The 19,287-nt window shown below is 42.4% G+C and overlaps 1 protein-coding gene and 1 non-coding gene across 2 annotated transcripts in view; one reads left to right on the top strand and one right to left on the bottom strand.

The window, feature by feature from the left end:
* Positions 1-1,997: 1,997 nt before the first annotated feature.
* The window catches only part of TRMT2B (tRNA methyltransferase 2 homolog B), a 34,436-nt gene continuing 17,146 nt past the window's right edge, over positions 1,998-19,287 (bottom strand). The window contains 5 exon segments of the mRNA XM_040999551.1: positions 1,998-2,823; positions 3,767-3,866; positions 5,985-6,039; positions 6,733-6,887; positions 12,217-12,305. Of these exon segments, the coding sequence (XP_040855485.1) occupies positions 2,603-2,823; positions 3,767-3,866; positions 5,985-6,039; positions 6,733-6,887; positions 12,217-12,305 (620 nt within the window). The 3' untranslated portion in view covers positions 1,998-2,602.
* Positions 16,732-16,838, top strand: LOC121169555. Its single transcript, XR_005885860.1, has one exon. It is a non-coding gene; the product is annotated as a U6 spliceosomal RNA (small nuclear RNA).

Here is a 19,287-nt window from a genome sequence, read left to right as displayed (position 1 = left end):
AACTGCATTACAGAGAAAAGGAATCTTGAATCAGACTGATGAGTCATATGCTACAGGATTTTCTACAGGGTTTGGTACCATTGAAATGAACCTCAGAGAATAAGCAGAATCCAGGCGAAGAAGGCTGAAGGTAGGAATGAGAAACATGGCAGGGTAAGCTAGTCCAACACCAATGGGAAGAAGAAACCATTTTGGGCTGCAACATATTAGACTAGAGAGCTTATCACCACAATCCTTAAATGCAAAGGCATGGCATCTAAACTCCATTCCAAAAGCTATTGGTTAACTGCTGCAGAATTTTAAACCCCACAGAGGCATGTTATTTGTAATTTCAAGCTAACTCATGTTACATGTGGAGAATATACTGAGGAAGAGGATTGAAATTCATGAGACTACTACAACTGTCCAGGGCAGACAATACGGGAGATTAGACTTGACTGGTGGTGGCAGTAAAGAAGTGGAGGCTTCAAAGTATTTCTACAAAGCAAAACTAGCAAGATTTGGAGATTAGCTACATATGGCTAAGGAGGAAGGGAGAATTAAGATGGAGGAATATGGGGTCAGTATTGTGGCATATCAGGTAAAACCACTGTCTGTGACACCAGCATCCCATATAGCATCAAACATTCCCCACTGCTAAATTCCTAATGCAACTGCCTGCTAATAGCCTAGAAAAGCAGTGGAGAATGGCCCTAGTGCTTGGGGCCCTACACCCATATAGGAGACCAAGATAAAGTTCCTGGCTCCTGGCTTCAGATTGGCTTAGTCTTGCCCATCCTTGGTCATCTGTGGTGTGCGCCAGAGGGAAGATCAATTTCTCTCTCTCTCTCTTTCTTTCTGTAACTCTGATTTTCAAATAAATCAAAATTATAAAAAAGGAATAAGTGGAAAAAGCAGCAAAAAATTGAGTAAGTTAGGAACAGAAAGTTCCTATTGCACTGGCAAAATGAAGGTCACTGATGATTTCAGACTGTTGGAAATAGAAGCAAGAATTGTTTGTCCTTAAAAATGAGAGCTATTTCATATGCTCATGGACTGAAAGAAAAGAGCCAATAGAGGTTAAAAATAAAAATGGAGTAATAAGTGTATTGAAAAACAGCAGGGATACTAGCAATAGGACATAAATCGAAACAGGTAGAATACAAGAGAGAATAGGAATGATTTAAGCAAAATGTGAACATGTTAAGCAAAGAAGCTAAGAAAATTCTCATCTAATGGCCTTAATTTCCTAGGGAACAACCAGGCATGGTCATTTGCCAAGAGCAAGGGTAAAAGTGATGGGGTAGGGATTTAATAAGAGGTTAAGAGTTTAGAATGGTCACTATAGCAGCGGGTGTTTAGGCTAGCAGTTAAAGTGCCTGCATCCCACATCAGAATGACTGGGTTTGAGTCTCACTTCTGGCCTCTGACTCTAGCTTCCTGCTAATGTGAACCCTGGGAAACAGTGGTGATCTCAAGTAAGTGAATGCCTATCACACATGTGGGAAACCTGAACTAAGTTACCAACTCCCAACTCAACCTAGCCCAGTTCTAGCCATTAAGGGAATTTAGGGAGTGAACTAACAGATGGGAGCTCACTATCTCCACTTCTCAGATAAATACATAATTTTTAAATTAAAAATAAGAATTGTCACTACAAAGGATGGAAGAAGCAATTGACAAGAGCCATGGAAGAACTCCGGAAAATGGTCATATCAAAAGAGCAGTGTTCTATCAGCAGGATCCTGGGGGTGAAGAAGCACCCCAAGTGTTAAATCATTGGGAGGGTAGATACAGCTAAGAACTAATAGGGAAGGGTCAATGTTGTGACACAGCAGGTTGAGCTACTGCTTGCAATGCTGGCATTCCCTATGAGCACTAGTTTGAGAGCATGCTGCTCCCTTTCTTAACCAGCTTCCTGCTGATGGTCCTAAGAAAGTAGCAGAAGATGGCCAAAATACTGGGCTACTGACACCTATATGGGAGGCCTGGATGAGGTTCTAGGCCCCTAGCTTCAGCCTTGAACACATCTGGCCATGTGGGGTATGACACATCAAAACCAGCATATGGAAAATTGACTTTATCTCTCTCTCTCTCTCTCTCTTTCTCTCTCTCTCTCACATGAACCAGCAGATGAAAAATCAATCTCTCTTGCAAATACACTCTTTTCCTTCACTCCTTCCCCATCACTTTCCCTTTCAAATAAAGAATAATGCGGGATCTAGAGAATCAGGTGGGATTCTTGTTCAGTTCCCACTAAACATGGCTTGGCCTTCTATTTTCTTTCAGGTTCCAAGAGGACAGGCACCATGTCTGTTGACATGCTGAGTCACTACTGTAACCCCAGCTGTAACACACAGCAGGCCCTGAAGGTCCTTGAAACAGAAGAACATCAAAATCTCTTCAGGATGTAGATAATTTACTGTCCCTCCCACATCTGATGGCACAGCTCTATTCTGCTCCACTGAAGACACTCACCTTCCAATTACGTCAAGCCTTCACACTGGCTACAATGCTTTTACCAGTAGCTCTCTGTCTTAACACTTCACCATTATTAACGGCCTTGGATGCTTGAGATTTACAATAACAGACATAGTTCTCTCCCCCCTCCTTCTCACCCTTCCTACAGTAAAACATCAGTAATCTCTCTGCACTCTGAATTTCCCCTCCTCTCTAGCACCGACAGTGGTTCCAATATTAAAATGTCATGGTTGCTACTGTGACAGATGACAATGCCCCAGATCATTTTATAATGCCCTTGGTTGCTTTTTACCTGAGTCACTTGATTATGTTTCTCAGGGACGTTATTCAGATTGCTGCACCGCACACAGACAACATTCCCATCTGCAGGAAACAAGAAGAATTAACTGATATGGTTTTCTTCTTTAAAGAGTACTTAGAAGAAAATGTCTGCCAACTCAAAATCCTCTCTTCAAAGAGACATATGTGGATATGAAGAAGTAAAGTACTTTGTTCCAGCACATGGCCAGTTTTCAGGGAAAACCTAATTGCTTCCTGGCCCAGCCATTAAGCAGCTAATTCTTAATGGAGCCAGTCCTCACTATTTTCTCTCATGCCACAAATGTGCCATATGATGACATCTGTTTTCTGTTCACATTTTTAAGAGGAACATCGACGTCATCCTCATTTAAGTCAGCACACGGGGGGAGGGAGAGAAGAGGGGAGGACAAGTACCTGCCCTAATGAACTGTGGTTTAAAGCATATGGATATTAAATAGCGTGACTAACATAAAATGACGGTGTTTCAAGTGGATATATTAAAAATGGGCAAATAGAAAGTTCGTGAATGGAGTCTTGGAATGGATACTCAAGTTAAGTCACAGACACAAGCCATTAAGATTTCCCTCACCCAAACACACTGCCCCTATTGATTTCTTTAAGGCAGACTTATCACAGAAAACTCTGGTTTTCAGGGATATAAGGATGTGAAAAAGAAAAAGCAACTAACACAAAATGATGATGCTGATGATGAAACAGCAGCTATAACAACAGAACACTTATTAAGTGCTTGTTAGGTATCAGCCATATAGTTCACTGAGCGTGAAGAAAGGGCAGGGGTGTAATTATCACTGTTACAATGACTACTCACCAGAATGAGTCCACAATCAACCTTGTGATCGATCATGCTCTGCATCAAAGACTTGCAATGAAACTTCCTTTTCAAGGCCACTATATTTTCTACTCTTACTGTCACTGGTGTCTGTACCCTTCCCTTCCTTATCAGTCCTCAGTTTGCTGTTTCTTCAGATCACAGCCTGTTACTGACCTCTCCATGTTCCCAGATAATATCTTTCAGTCTTTGGATTCCCATCCAGACCTCAGTTTACAAAGAAGGTAGACTTCTTTCGGTAGCCGTTGATGACAGTCTAGAAAGGACAGAAGGACAGGAAAGGGAGAAGAAACGGTCAGATGAAGTCAAGGAAAACAATAGAGGAAAAATAGAAATGTTCTGTTTAAGCATGAATGTTGCTTACTTGGAAGGAATGACATATATGATAGTTCATGGTCAAAATCAAGACACTCCATAACAAAAAAAGTTTCAGTCTTACCATTAAGCAGTCAGCAAATTTGTGTCAAGGGCCAGAGAGCAAACATTTAAAGTTTGATAGACCATATGGTACCTATCAGCTACTCAGCTTTGCCACTGTAATATGAACACAGCCACAAACAATGTTACACAGACAAGTGAGCTCAGCTCAGGTGGTAGTGCAGTGATTGATACAGTAGGCTTTGTATCACACAGACCCGAGTAACAGTCTCAGCTATGGCACTTTCAAGATGTGTATATGTCTTGGCAAATTACTTAATCTCTCTGAGCTTCAATGTCTTTCACTTGTAAAATGGCAGTGCCAAAGCCATCAGAGTTACTACAAACAGAACAACGAAGATAAACGGTGCATGATAATCACTTAGCATAGAACCCAGTACCAAATGCTCAGCAAATGTCAGCAAATTTTATGAACCATTAAGAGGAATGAGAGGTGAAAGGAGAAAGTCCTACACCTACAAAACTGTGTCATGGAAAACAACAATAATAATAGTAAAGTCACAGAAAAAAGAGGAATTGGTGGATAAAGAATAGAATGGTGACGACTTACAGAGGGATATAATAGGATGAAGACAACAACAGGGTTCCTTGGATTTTGCAGCTGTTGTGACCTTGACTCTTTTGAGCACTTGGAGGTAAGACTCCAGTCTGCATAAAATTTTCTTCTAAGCTTCAAATTTCACCTGCAAAAGGATAGAAGCAATGAAATGAAAGATTTCTGTAGCCTCACATAAAAGAGTAGGCAACAAATGGAACAGACCAAGGAGATCTCACAAATACTTGAGCCATGGTTTCAGCAGATAAGAAACCCAGAATAATGGAACTGAGACAGACTTAATAAGGTACTGAAAAAAGGTCAAGAGCAAGCTCTGGCGTAAGCTCATCATTTTACTGAACTTTTCAGACTGAAGTTAGGTTTTTTGCCAGTGCTGACCAATAGAGCTTTCTATAATGAAAATGAATTATATCTGCATTATGTTGTATGTATATGGTAGTCACTAGCCAGTAAGCACTTAAAAAGTGACCTGTGAGGCTGAAGGACTAAATCCTTAGTCTTATTTAATATATAGGGTTAATTCTGCTACAATGTGACATAAGTATCTCAATATCATACTAGGCAAAAATGCACACCAAAACAACCAAGGCTCATGGGGGAAATATGTGGCTAGGCATACAATAGTCTAAAACTTATCAGTAACACACACAAAAAAGATAGCAACCTAATAAATATGGCAGCATCATTTCGCACAAATCAAATGGTTCAGAAATATGACTACTATAATAAGGCTAGCATGTTACCCTAAGACCTAAAGTTTGCTTACCTGAAAGGCTGAAGCTTGGAGTTATGAAGTGGTAAAAGAGGGTCACATGAATTGGACAAGAAGCTCTAACACCAGACTCAGAGGAGTGTGGCTCATAACATGCTTGAAACACACAGGGACCCAGTAGTGTCAGGAGTGCTTGCAGTGTTCTCCTGTAGCTCAGTTTGGCTGGGTGTAGTTTCCTTCTTTCATCTAGTATTTTTAGTAAATGTGAAATTTGTATTACATTCAAATTGTTCCCTACTATGCCAATCCAATGAAACAAATTCCCATGCTCAAAACAAACATTAGGGTAAAATTGACTGTATTTAAATTTAAATAGTCACATGTGGCTAGTGGCTACTATTGTTGGAAAGTGCAGCTATATATGCCACAGCATGAGTACCACTACCCACACTCATAAAGCTATAAGAGTGATAAAATAGCCAAGAAAGGAAATAGACATTTGTATTCAAGCATCTAGAGTCAAGAAAATATGAGAGGCCTTAAGTTCAAGTTTCAGGTATTGACATATTGAGTTTCAGGACCTGCACAGGCACCTGGTCAAGCTTCTTCCCAGTCTAATGCTATTCCCTGTAGGACAGGAAAGGTAAAAATTCAAGCCAGGTCCCTACCTTGAGCTGTTCTTCATAGCTCAGCCTCTAGAGTGGTGTCACAACATCAGCCAACCTAGAATCAAATAACTCCAGCACTTCATTAATTATATAAACATGTCCCAAGCACCTACCATGCTTAAGTGCCTCCCGCTACCACTTTCTCTGGTGATTTATTTAACATGCAGAAGACCCAACTCACGTGCCCCTAGGGAGAGAGAGTCTGGGAGAAGAGCCCATTTTGGCGTTGTCTACTTAACAAAGCAGAACAGATGCACAAACCTCATAAAAGAAAAATTCGGATTTATCAGGTGATAATTAATCATATTACAAAAAGCTTCACTGTTGGGTTCCTTTAAATAACTCACCTCCCTAATGCTTTTGAAATATAATTTGATTTAGAAAATACATTTGTTGCATGAAATAAGGTGCATTTGTATTTGTATGGCTGCAAGGGACACTTCATTTCTAATCCATCTAATACCATTCTTGGCCCTAGCTTCCAGCACACCTACCCCAGACTGTTCATTGAGACAGAGTCCCAATCTAGTATTGCCTTTCTGAGAAAAATATCCTCAAAGGCAAAAATATTTTCTGCAACCCCAAAGCATGATTTCTTCAGATGCCCTAAAATCTGTTGCTGGGTATCCTCTCTCAGTGCCCCTTCAGATCCATGCAGTGCCACATTTGTCACATGAGGAATACAGAATTTCAGCAGATGCACAGATTTAGACTGCCCAAAGAGAAAGTCCACCTGCATAGGCCTCACCTTTCCTGTAAGGAATCTTTTAGTGATCCAAGATGGCTTGGCTGCTGCTGACATCTCTGTCCCCTTTGACATTTCTTGGCTACCATGTGGGTGAAATTTCCTTTGCATACTGTGCCCAGAAAGAGTTGTGACCAACCTGGTGGCTTTCTGGCACACTAGGGAAGTAGGGGAAGTAGCATCAGTTTGGAGAAGAGAGACACCCTGGAGAGGACACTTCAGGTTGGGCACTGGGCCTCTGCTATTGATTACCACCATTCAAGAAACACAGCCATCTACCTGCATGAAAGGTGGATGTACAGAAACCGAGAAATGGAGGCACAATTGCCAACCTTCCTCACCACCTACAAACCTTTAAGGAATCATAGCACCTAATGCAGCACTGGTACAGAGTAGATATTCAATTTAAAAAAAAAAGCAGAGGAAAACATAGCTTTGGTCTTCTAGGACACAATTCAAGTCTCTCCACACATATGTAGGGCTAATCTCTTTTTCTATTCTACCCTCCATCCCAACAATGAATTAACTAACCTGTAGGAAGTATGTGCTATGTGCAAGACACCCAGCCACACTGGAAAGCAGAAGGGTTACAGAGGTCACAATCCAATTGAGGAGATCAAATGCCAACACAGAAAAGATATTAGTAAATAATGCAACATGCTTCATTCCTCAGGGCAAGCTCCCCAGGGCAGGTAAACCCTTGCATGGGACCCTAAAGGATGGCAAACTATGTGAATTAGATATTTTGGAGCACAGTCAGTAGGCTGGCCTGGCTAAAATACTAACTCACATTAGGGAAAAGAGGCAATAAGGCTGAAATATTAAGGCAACATGAGGTTTGGAGAAATGTTAACACGTGAGTAAAATATTGGGTTCTTCTGTGAAGTAAACTATAAGTAGACAGAGGCTTTATGTTGAGAAATAGACATGAAATATGGTGGTCAACAACAACAAAAGCTCACATTTGAGATGCACTGTGTTTGGTATGGTAGGAAAATATCCAAATGGAAATATGTTAACAAGTACAGAAGCAGTAGGGTCAACTCCAAAGAGAAGTCAAGGCTAGATTGTGGTTGAGTATTTCTCTAAGTATGAGACAGCTTTAAGAGAACAAAAGGCCAATGACTAAAGCTAAAGGAAAGATAATATTCAGAGAGCAGAAAGAGATGCTTATGACTCAGGAGGAAAATCAGGAGAGTATAGGGCCAACTAGGCTGAGAGCAACACTTTTGATGAACACTGTACATCTAGGAAGTCTGTTGCTTAAGGCAAAGCAAAGTGGTAGGCAGTGGCAAGCAATAGGGACAAGTGACAGCTCTGGGATATTAAATGCACAGACCTGAAGTAGATAGATCTAGCCTGGATGGTCCCCTGGCACCAACACCAGTGGGCTGGTTGGCCTCTGGAAAAATAAACATTTCCATTGACCTCACTTCTCTTGCTGGAAAATGAGGACAGTTATAGAGCTTACCTTATATAACGGTTGTTTGTTAAACAAAGATAATTTATGAAGAGTCTTTAGCAGATTAGAGATGGTATTTGCAAAGATCTTTGGGGTTAGCAATGACTGTCATGATGTATCTCAAAACATCATGGAACTAAGTGGGATGGCTACATGGAAGGAGAGGAGAAGGTGGTTGGAACAGTGGGAAGAACTCTGACACTAAGGCTGGAGGAGTTAAAACAGGTGAATATGGGAACACAAGTGCAGGGCTTCACTTCACAAACAGAAAGGAATCCTTCTTCCTCCTACATGGGACTCTATTGCTTATTTATTTTATCATGTCCTGTCCATTGTTGTGTAAGCATCTTTTGAAATGTCGAGGAGCTGGCGTGACATTCTACTTATTTGCTGTGAAAATCACTTTTCTGGGGCCAGCGCGATAACTCTACTGCCTAATCTTCTACCTGAAAGCTCCAGCATACCATATTAATACCAGTTTGTGTCCTGGTTGTTCCACTTCCCATTCAGCTCACTGCTTATGGCCTGGGAAAGCAATGCAAAATGACCCTATGTCATGCATCGCCATTGGAGACCCGGAAGAAGCTCCAGGCTCCTGGCTTTAGACTGGCTCAGCTTCAGCTGTTACAACCATTTAAGGAGTGAACCAGCAAATGGAATCTTTCTGTCTCTCCTTCTCTCTGTAAATCTGCCATCCCAATAAAAATAAATACATCTTAGAAAAAAAATTATCTTTCTGCCACTGACCCCCACCTTGTACTTCATCTTAACTTGCTGTATTAAAGTCCACTATATGCAATGGATTTATTAACAAAGATCCTGCCACAGCTCCCCCTATTATTACTAATTTAGCATGCTACAATAGATATTTATTTAAGAGGATACTGACATAGGTGCTACAGTAAGTAGCCTATAAGCCATTCTATATGATTGCAAATTACTGAAGCAAATAATTGTCAAGACATGGATTCATTTTGGGGGCACTCCAAATTTCTAACAGAATATATATAAGCTGACCCAGAATCCAGGTGTCAATGATTATACTCCCCACCAAACCTCCCAGAAGGAGGCAACAAGTTGTCACAGTTAAGAACATGGGCCTTGGGGCCAGGGACATGGCCTCGCTGGTGGGGCCACCTTCTGTAATAAGGACAGCATCCCATGTGGGCACCAGTTTGAGTCCTGGCTACTATATTTCTAATCCAGGTTGCTAACGGTCTGGGAAAAGCAGCAGAAGACTGGCCCAAATTTAAACCTGGATGAAGTTCCTGGCCCCTGGTTTCAGCCTGTCCCAGCCATGGCCATAATGGACATCTGGGAATGAGCCAACCTATTTAAGATCTCTCTTTCTCTCTTCTTAACTCTAACTTCCCAATAAAATAAATAAATCTGAAAAAAAAAAAAACAGGTCTCAGAACCATGTTCTAATCTACAGGTAGGCCTTGGTAAGTTACTTAAGTACTATGAATTTCCATATTTCCATCCATAACAATAGGACTGAGCTCAACGGCTAAATCCTTGCCTTACAAGTGCCAACTTCCCATATGGGTGCTGGTTTGTGTCCCAGGTGCTCTACTTCCCATCTGGCTCCCTGCTCATGGCCTGGGAAAGCAGTAGAGGATGGCCCAAAGCCTTGGGATCCTGCACCCACATGGGAGACCCAGAAGAAGCTCCTGGATTTGGATCAGCTCAGCTCTGGTTGTTGTGACTATTTGAGGAGTGAACCAGCAGATGAAAGATCTCTCTGCCTCTCCTTTTCTCCATAAATCTGATCTGCCTTTCCAATTAAAAAGAAAAATCTTTAAAAAAAGAGTACAACTGATTTCACCTGTCTTGAGAATTAAATGAGTTCATACACATGAACTACTCAAGACTGTGATTAAAACAGGTGTTCAACAAGTATCACCGCCATTCTTCAGTTTTTTTCTTTTTTTCAAAGCATGTGACTCGGCTTTTTTTGTGCCTCAATGTGTCCAATCTGTAAAATTTGTGAGACATAGTAATGCATGAAATTACTGTGATAATAAGCACAATTATATAGGAACCTTTAAAACCAATGCAAAGGGGCAGGTACTCAGGCATACCAGGCTAAGCCTCTACCTTTCACACCCCCATCCCATTTGGGCACCAGTTGGAGTCCCAGCAGCTTTGCTTCTGATTCAGCTCCTTGCTAGAATGGCCTCAGAAAGCAATGGAGGATAGCCCAAGGCCTTGGGACTCTTCCCCTACATGGGAGACCTGGAAAAAAATCTTCCTGCTCCTGGCACTGGACTGGCCCAGCTCCAGCCAGCCATTGTGGCAATTTGGGGTATGAAACAGTAGACGGAAGACCTCTCTATATGTCTCTTCTCTAACTCTGCATTTTAAGTTTTAAAAAAGTTTTTAAAAACATCAGATACACACAAAACCTTTCATGTCTCTGCTTGCGTGCCTGCAGGATGATGAGATGGTCAAGTTACCACATGCCCAACAACCTGTTAAAACTATCAAAAGCAGAGCCAGTGCTATGGCACTAAGGCTTAAGTTGCCAGATGATGTCAGCATTCCATATGCATACCAGTTCAAGTCCCAGCTCCTGGCTTTGGCCAGGATCAGTGTGTAGCCATTTGGGGAGGGAATCAGCAGACAGATCTCTGTCCCTGTCGTCCCTTGTCTTTCTGTGACTCTACCTTTTAAATAAACAAATATTTTTTTAAAAAATACTTTCAAAAGATTTTCTTCTTACTTGAAAGGCAGTTTTATAGAGAAGAGGAGACTCAGAGATCTTCTATCCACAAGTTCATTCCCTAAACGGACACCAATGGTCAAAGCTGGACCAGTACCAAGCTAAGAGCCAGGAGTTTTGTTCTGGTTTCCCACCCAGGTGCAGGGTCCCAAGGCTTTGGGCTATCCTTTGCTACCTTCCCAGGCACAAGCAGGGAGGGCTAATCCAACTCTCAGCAGATGGAAAATCTCTCCCGTCTCTGCAATGCTGCCTTTGAACCAAAAAGAAATATTTTAAAAAATATATAGAAAAAGAAAGAAGAAGAAAAAGAAGAAAGAAGAAAAAAGGCCTGGTGAGGTTTTGGGGGCTAAACCCCAGACTACAGAGGAAGGTCATCAAGCTGGCTCAGGGGAGGGTGAAGGTGCTAGCAAGGAGCAGGAGGGATGAAGGGAGGGGTACACCACTCTAGGGGTTGGCACAGAAAGGAACTGAAGGACACTCAGCTCTGGGGTCTCTTGCTGGTGACTGCCACCATGACTGTGGTTCACGTGTCCTCCACCTCAGCAGCAATCTCCTTTCCCATCTAGCCTTCCTCCAGATAGGGAAATCTGGTGTGAGGATCCTCCAATTTTAGGGTATCAATCAACCAGCCATCACTCCTTGTAAAAAGTTTTTCATCATATGTACCTCATTTCTGTGGTGAAATCTATTTTTCAAGGCAGCATAGGTGAGTTCTGTTTGTTTCTTTCTTAATATCACCAGGGACATCTATTTAAAGAAAGCACTTATTTTCCTTTCCGTTTTTCCTGTTTTAAATAAATGCCAAGGGCGTTTTAATTCAGAAAAAAGGAAAACAGTGCATGTGTGAGAACTCCACTTCTGCCTGAGAGCCCAAAGTAGCTAACTAGGAAGGCAGAGAAACTGTGCAGGGCTTCCAGGGCTCAGAAGCTCCACATCAAAGACACTGTAAAATGTCCTGCCACCTACAAAGACCTTGCTTGTCCTCTGCTCCCCCTTCCTTGCCAAACCGGCAGGAGATTAAGGCGCCCCCATTAGCAGTCCACTGGCGCTCAAATACTTTTTTTCTCCACAGAGGATACCAGCTCCTCCCCCTTTCGGGGGACGGGGTGGGAGGGCAACTTCGGCCCAAAGTGTCTGTAGAATGGGTATAACAAAGGGAGAGGCCAAGAAAGCCTGCCACTGAATTGGATTAGGCTGCAGGGTCTGGAAAGAAGGGAGTGGAGGATGGGGAGGGAGCTGGAGGGCTGGGGGTTGGGCAGGGACCAGTTGTCGCACCATTGGACTCTAAGCTGATCCTGACCTTGCGCAGCCACCAGGAGGTTGCCGCTCCCGCGCCGCCGTTGTTCTCTATTCCCGCCCCGTGAGCAGTTTGGTGCAGTAAGCAGTTTTCTGTACAGCAAGTGTAAAATCGCGTTTTCCGGGCTATTTATCCCCCCTCTCTCCCCTGCGCCTTACCAATAAATCCTCTTACAGGGCTGCTGCAAGGCAAGAGTCATTTCCTGGTGCGCGGGACGGCGCGCATTTCCTGGTGCGCGGGACGGCGCCACTGCAACGTACGCAAACGGCCCGGGACTGGCGGCGCGGAATGTGAGGCTCCTCCCAGCGTGGGTGGGGCCGTGATCAGGTCAGCTCACCTACTCCACTCCTGGGTAGCCCACTCCTACTGGGACCCTTTTCTGGAGACCTTCAACAAAAACATTTAGAGCCCAATAGTTTGTCAGCTCTGTCCTCCGAATTCTGCCCCCAGCCCCATTTCCTGTGATCCTGCCCATCGCCTGCTCTTTCCTTCCTGTCTCATTGATGAATCTGGATGAGCCTCGGAAAGACCACCATGAAATTTGCACTCCAGTGAACGGTGCTACCCACACCACAGGTGCTGCTGGTGTTTTAACCCAAGGAAGGGTTTTTGTAATGGTAGTATTGCAGGCATCTCATCCATAAGGAACCGGGAGATGAGGGCTGAGGTGGCTTCCTGAACCTATGGTTTGCGGAAAGTGAAACTGATTCGAGGCCATTGCGGTTTCCAGACATTCATTGTCCATCTCTTTTATAGTGTATCAAAAAAAGTATTTTGCTATTATGATAACCCGATTTCTTAAGTGGATTCCACTCAAGGCTATTAAATCTTAAATTATCAGGGAAAGAATTTTTATTTTCTTCCCTTCAACTACAGAACTCCCAAACAGGACTGATATCCTGGTTCATTCACCAGCTCCCAGAAAACATTCAATGGTTCCTCTCATTTGTGGGGAGAGGCTTTGTAGCTCAGCTAAATAAGTAAAAGAACATGTGTGTCCTGTAAATACTTGTTGCTTTAACAGAATAAAATATACATTAAAATGAACCTGCATGCAATGACGTTTAATTTTTGTGTTTAATAGTAATTGAGCTTAAATGGGAAACATTTTTAATTAATTTTTTATTTTTATTGGAAAGTCAGATACACAAAGAAGAAGAAAGAGAGAAAAGAGAATTTTTTGTCCATTAATTCACTCCCCAAGCGGCCGCAATAGGTGGTGGTGCACCAATTTGAAGCCAGGAGCCCGGAGCCTCTTCTGAGTCTCCAATGCGAGTGCAGGGTCCCAAGGCCTTGGGCCGTCCTCGACTGCTTTCCCAGGACACAGGCAGGGAGCTGAATGGGAAGCGGGACTACTGAGATTAGAACTGGTGCCCATATGGGATCCCGGCGTGTGCAAGGCAAGGACTTGAATCACTAGACTATTATTTCTTTTATTTATTTACTTGAAGGTAGCATGCTTCCTGTGTGCACACAACGGCATTCTCCCTGCTGAGTACAGCAACAGCAAACATTGAGGCTGATAGATGATGACCGCCCACCGCCGCCCGTTGGTGGAATAATATCAGCAAGTTGTCCATAGTTGTAACAGAAGCTTTGTTGGAAAATCCGCTCCTGGGCCCCCTTCGCACAGAGCGGAGGGAAAGTGGAAGTGAAATGGGTGGCTTGAGATACGTGTCAGGGAATTTTATACTCCTGTAGACATGTGGGCTGGCAAGGAACTGTCTATGCCCCAGGTATATAAGGAATGTCCGTTCAGGTGTGCCATTGGTCTGCTAGAATCCTGCCAGGCTGGTGACGTAACTGGCTCCTGTGGTCCCTCCTGTTCTGGGATGAAGCCTGGTTCACATGCCAGGTCTGAAGCAGAGCCAACCCCTCGCCTCCAGTGCCCTGGGCAGCCATCAGAGGCAGCCAGACCAAAGTTCAGAAACTACATCTGCCACTTGCAAGCTATTCTTGCTCAGTGCCTCAGTTTCCTCATCTGAAAAAAAATCCATAACAGTTACAGTACCTACTTCTTAGTGCTGTGATGACAATTAAGGGCCAACGCCATGGCCTAGTAGATTAAGCCTTCACCTACCATGCAGCATCCCATGTGAGTGCCAGTTCGACTCCCAGCTGCTCCACTTCCCATCCAGTGCCTATTGATGTACCTGAGTAAGCAGGAAAGGATAGCTCAAGTCCTTGGACCCTTGCACCCACGTGGGAGATCCAGAAGAAACTTCTAGCTTCAGCTCAGCTCTGGCCATTATGGCCATTTGGAAAGTGAATTGGCAGATAAAAGATGTGTGTGTGTGTGTGTGTGTGTGTGTGTATAAATTTCTCTTTTTCCATAAATCTGCCTTTCAAGTGAAAATAATTTTTAAAATCATTGAATTTTCACTTTTCTCACTGAAATTGTCTGCATCAAAATTCTTTTGTGTGAGACAAGAACTGATGTCATTCTTCCATGTCAAAATTCCCTGCAACAAAGCCATTGTTTCAGGTTACATACCTACATGGTCTGCTCAGAACCAGCAAGTGAGGTTCAGTCAGCGAAAGAAACTCCAGCTGTCTTTTTACCTGGCTCCTCTTATACTTCTCCTATAGTCAGCTGTACTCCTTTCTTCATTCCTCCTTTCTTTTCCTTGCGTTCTACCCCTTTATCGAATCTTATCTTGGCATTCTCTGAGGGACCTAGCACTCTGTCAAGTGCCCTGGAAACTCCACCAATTGAATCCCACCTTATCTATTGAAAGGGAAGGGCATTTCCTTCCTCAGTTTCACCTCCACCCATTCCGAGCATCCAAGCTAACTCATTTAAAGCAGATCTGTCATTCCAGGAGGTAGAACCCTGAGGGCTAAAGACAGAAAAGAGATTAAGGCAGCCATAATGTAATTATTTAGCCATTAACCCTTTATATTTATTTAATCTGATAAAGCATGTCCTACTATAAAACAGAAATCATTGTATTTGCAAGAAGGGAAATATCTCATATTATAGAAAAGGTTAGACTCTTCAACTGGAAAGCCAATAAATGAATGTGTCATAGGTGATAAGCAATACAGCTGTATTAAATTAGAGGTGGAACCAAGATAACCTTTTGCTTAACTTTGTTATCAGCAAACCGTATCAAAGCAAAGTGAAATGGCTAGAAATATGTGAAACATTCTCACTTTGGTGCAAAGAATTGATATGGTAAAGGTTATAGCATTAGTTCTCAGAAATAACATATACAATTCTTTTTCAGTTATGGCTATTCAGTGTTCATTCCTCACATTTAGGACTCTACTTGAGGCTAGGAAGGATAAATACACAAGTCATAGAGGCTAGCACCATGGCATAGCAGGTTAAGGCTCCAACTAAGGTGCCAGCATCCTATATGAGCACCAGTTCAAGTCTCGGCTGCTCCAATCAGCATCCTATATAATGGCCTGGGAAAGCAGCAGAGGATGGTTCAAATCCTTGGGGCCCTACCCACATGGGAGACCTGGAGGAAGCTCCTGTCTCCTGGCTTTGGACCAGCTCAGCTCCATCTGTGAGAGAACTTGCAGCAGCAGTTATGTGTAGGATGGATTTTATAGTGTAGTGACCTGGAAATTGAGGGAGGCTGCTTCAAGCATTTAGAGATCGAGATGAAAAGTGTATATACCAAAATGGGCTATCCTGCAGCCTATAATAATTTCTCAAAATATGATCAAGACCCATCGGTAACATAGCATAATTATACTCAGAGTGGGTATAACAAATATAGATTTTTGAGTTCTATCCTACAAGAACTGAATTGACATCTCAGGGGAGTAGGACTGCGATATATCTGGGTTTGCAACAGACATACTAGGTGATGCCAATTAAAATTAGAGCCCTCATGTACCAACTAAAATTGCAGATGAATTAGTTGGAGCTAAAGAAAATCTACTCATAAAATTCCTATAATAAATACATGTGCTATGCACCTGAACTATGGATGGGAAGGACTTTCCACTCTTAAAAAGTAGTAGAAAAAAATGTGTAGGTTTTATTATGTAACTCTTAAGAACTGCCGTATGGGCAGGAGCTGTGGTACACAGCGTTAAGCTGTTGTCGCTGCATCCCATATCAAAGTGCCAGTTCATGCCCCAACTCCTCTGCTTCCAATTCAGCTTTCTGCTAACACACCTGGTAAGGCAACAGATGATGGTCAAGTACTTGGACCTCTGCTATCCATGTGGGGGACACAAATGGAGTTACTGGCTGCTGGCTTCAAGCTGGCTAAGATCTGGCTATTTCAGGCTTTCAAAGAGTGAACTAGCAGATGGAATCTCTCTCTCTCTTTCTCTGTTTCACTCTCCATCTCCTTCTGTTGCTCTCCTTTTCAAATAATCCTTTTAAAATTGCTTTAGTATGACAAAAACATAATTGACAAAATTAAATCATAGACAAAAATGAAAAATGTATTCATGTCTTCATTTTATAAGGAGCCTGTATAAATGTATAAGAGTGCCTTGACTATTAATAGAGACAAAGCTATGGAAATAACTCATAGAAAAGGAAATATAGCGCTTGCTTAGGCAGCACATATACTAAAATTGGAACAACACAGAGAAGATTAGCATGGCCCCTACGCAAGGTTGACACACAAACTCATGAAGCATTCCATATTTTTGTTTGCTAATATTTTATTTTAATAAACCATAAAACCCCCAGAAAGAAAAGGAAATATAATTGTTCAGTAAAATGCCTTGCTCTATCTCACTAATAAAATTGAACATCCAAAGCATATCAACTAGATCATATGTAACTGTCAGACTGATAAGTATTGAAAATGAACTGATATTCCTCAAAGGAGACTATGGGCAGTGAGGCAGAAATTTCCACACTGCCAGGAGGATTGCAAATTGTCAAAATTTCCTGGAAAGCAATTGGAGTCCATAGCTTTTAAATAATTTCATAGCATTCCTCCCAGAAATCCCACCTTGATGACATTCTTCTAATAGAGACATCAACAAAGATATATTTCCAAAGATTCACATGGTATTTATTACCATGGTAATTTATTGACTGGTTTATTTCAAAAGCAGAGTGACAGGATGAGAGTAGAAGAGTCAGAGATTCTTCCATCTGCTGGATCACCCTCCCAAAGGGCAGCAAAGGTTATGCTGCACCAGGCTGAAGTCAGGAGCCTGGGATTCCATCCTGATCTTCCCTGTGAGTCACAGGGTCCCAAGTACTTGAACTATCATCTTCATTAGCAGGTAGCTGGATCTAAAGTGGAACAGCTGGGACACAAACCTGAACTCATATCAGATGCCTTCCTGCTTGTTGCTTAACCCTGCTATACCACAGTTCTAGCCCCAGTGTTTTGTTACGTTTTTGTTTGTTTGTTTTGTTTTGTTTTGCATGTCTTTTTTTTTCTTTTAACATCAATGTCCAACATTAGAAAAGTGGAGAATGGTGTCCAGTACAATGAATCAGTAGCTAAAATCCTTACCATGCAAGCACTGGGATCCCATATGGGCACCAGTTCGTGTTCCAGCTGCTCCACTTCCCATATAGCTCCCTATTTCTAGACTGGGAAAGTAGTAAAGGACGGCCCAAACCCTGGGACCCTGTACCCATGTATGAGACCTGGAAGAAACTCCTGGCTCCTGGATTCTGGCTTTGGATTGGCTCAGCTCCCAGCCATCACTCACTCTGGGGAGAGAGCCAGCAGATGGAAGATCTTTCTCTTTGTTTCTCCTTCTCTCTGTAAATCTGCCTTTCCAATAAAAATAAATAAATTGTTAAAGAAAGGTAAAGAATGACCTCTTGTTTCTGTACACTAAGATGGTGGCTGAGCTGTGGGATCACAAAAAATCATGCTCCCAAAATCTGTCCCCAACGCAACACAGGAGATAAGTGAATGCAGGTCAGAGGGGAGGAAGCTGGAGCAAGCCCTGGCCCGAAGGCCAGATCAAGTTATCAGAAAGTGAGTAGGTCACATCAGCCTTCAGAGTCTCGACAAACCCCTGCTTCACCGGCTTCCTACTCTGTGGCATCCACCTGGAATTGAGGGAGATGACTCAGAGTAAAGCACTTAGCTCAAAGGCCAGCACTTAGTAAGCAGTAAATCGTTCTAATAAGCTTTCTTACTGGAGTACTGAGGTTTCACCTCTGCCATTCAATCTCCATTTGCCTCGGTTTTCCACTTTCCGTGAAATGGACATCACACTATCTAAGTCTCACACCTACTGAGCACCGCTTGTTCCAGTCACTGTTCGAAGGACAGGAGGTTTACATTTTAAGGAATAAGGGAGTCAATTAAGAAAATACATCATCAGCCGATAAATTTTACAAAGAGAACTTTAGCAGAGTAAGAAAGAAGTGGCATTAGGCTGGTGGATGATGAGGGAATGCCTTTGCAAGAAGAAAAAGTTTGGGAAGCAAGGAGTCTCATGGATAAGGGAAAGAAAGGACCTTCCAGAAGACTTCCAGAAGGCTTAGCATCTTAATAACTGGTCCTTATGAAGAATAAATGAAATAAAAACCTAGTGGTGCTTTGTACATCCCACATATAGTCCTCATCACACAGAAGCAATTCTGATCAAGTCTGTGCCGTTTAAAAATGGTATGAATTCTCATTATTTAATTAATAAATGGAGGCTGGGTTCATGCTTTTCTCATTAACCTTACCATGACAATTGACATTACTTTGTATATATGTAAGACATTTTTATTTGTTCTGGTTTCCTTGCCATTCTAGGAGCCCAAGGGTGGGTGATGCCTGTTACAAATTGAGTTTTCGTTCATTCAACACACTTTTACTAAGACTTGCAAGGTAGCAGGCTTTAGCTATTACTCAGTAAATCATAGAAATCCTTGTTCTCCTGGAATTTGTCAATGTGGGAAGATGAGTAAATAAGACAGCTAAGTCAAGTTAAGAAGGTGGAGAATAGTTACATAAAATATGGGCTACCTTTACTTGATTACAGAACCACTAAAACTACATTCATGGTATGGTGTTAAAAGTCAGTATACATTAAAATATGCATAAAAGGATTAGCAATGTGGCACAATGAGCCAAGTTGTGGTTTGTGACACTGACAGGGACTCGGATTCCAGGGCCTCTGGAAAGG

Source organism: Ochotona curzoniae, unplaced genomic scaffold (genome assembly GCF_017591425.1).
Source record: "Ochotona curzoniae isolate NIBS_2020 unplaced genomic scaffold, NIBS_Ocur_1.0 scaffold_1852, whole genome shotgun sequence".
Classification (NCBI taxonomy): domain Eukaryota; kingdom Metazoa; phylum Chordata; class Mammalia; order Lagomorpha; family Ochotonidae; genus Ochotona; species Ochotona curzoniae.
Note: the sequence above shows the minus strand (reverse complement) of the source record. Positions and strands in the feature narration are given on the sequence as shown.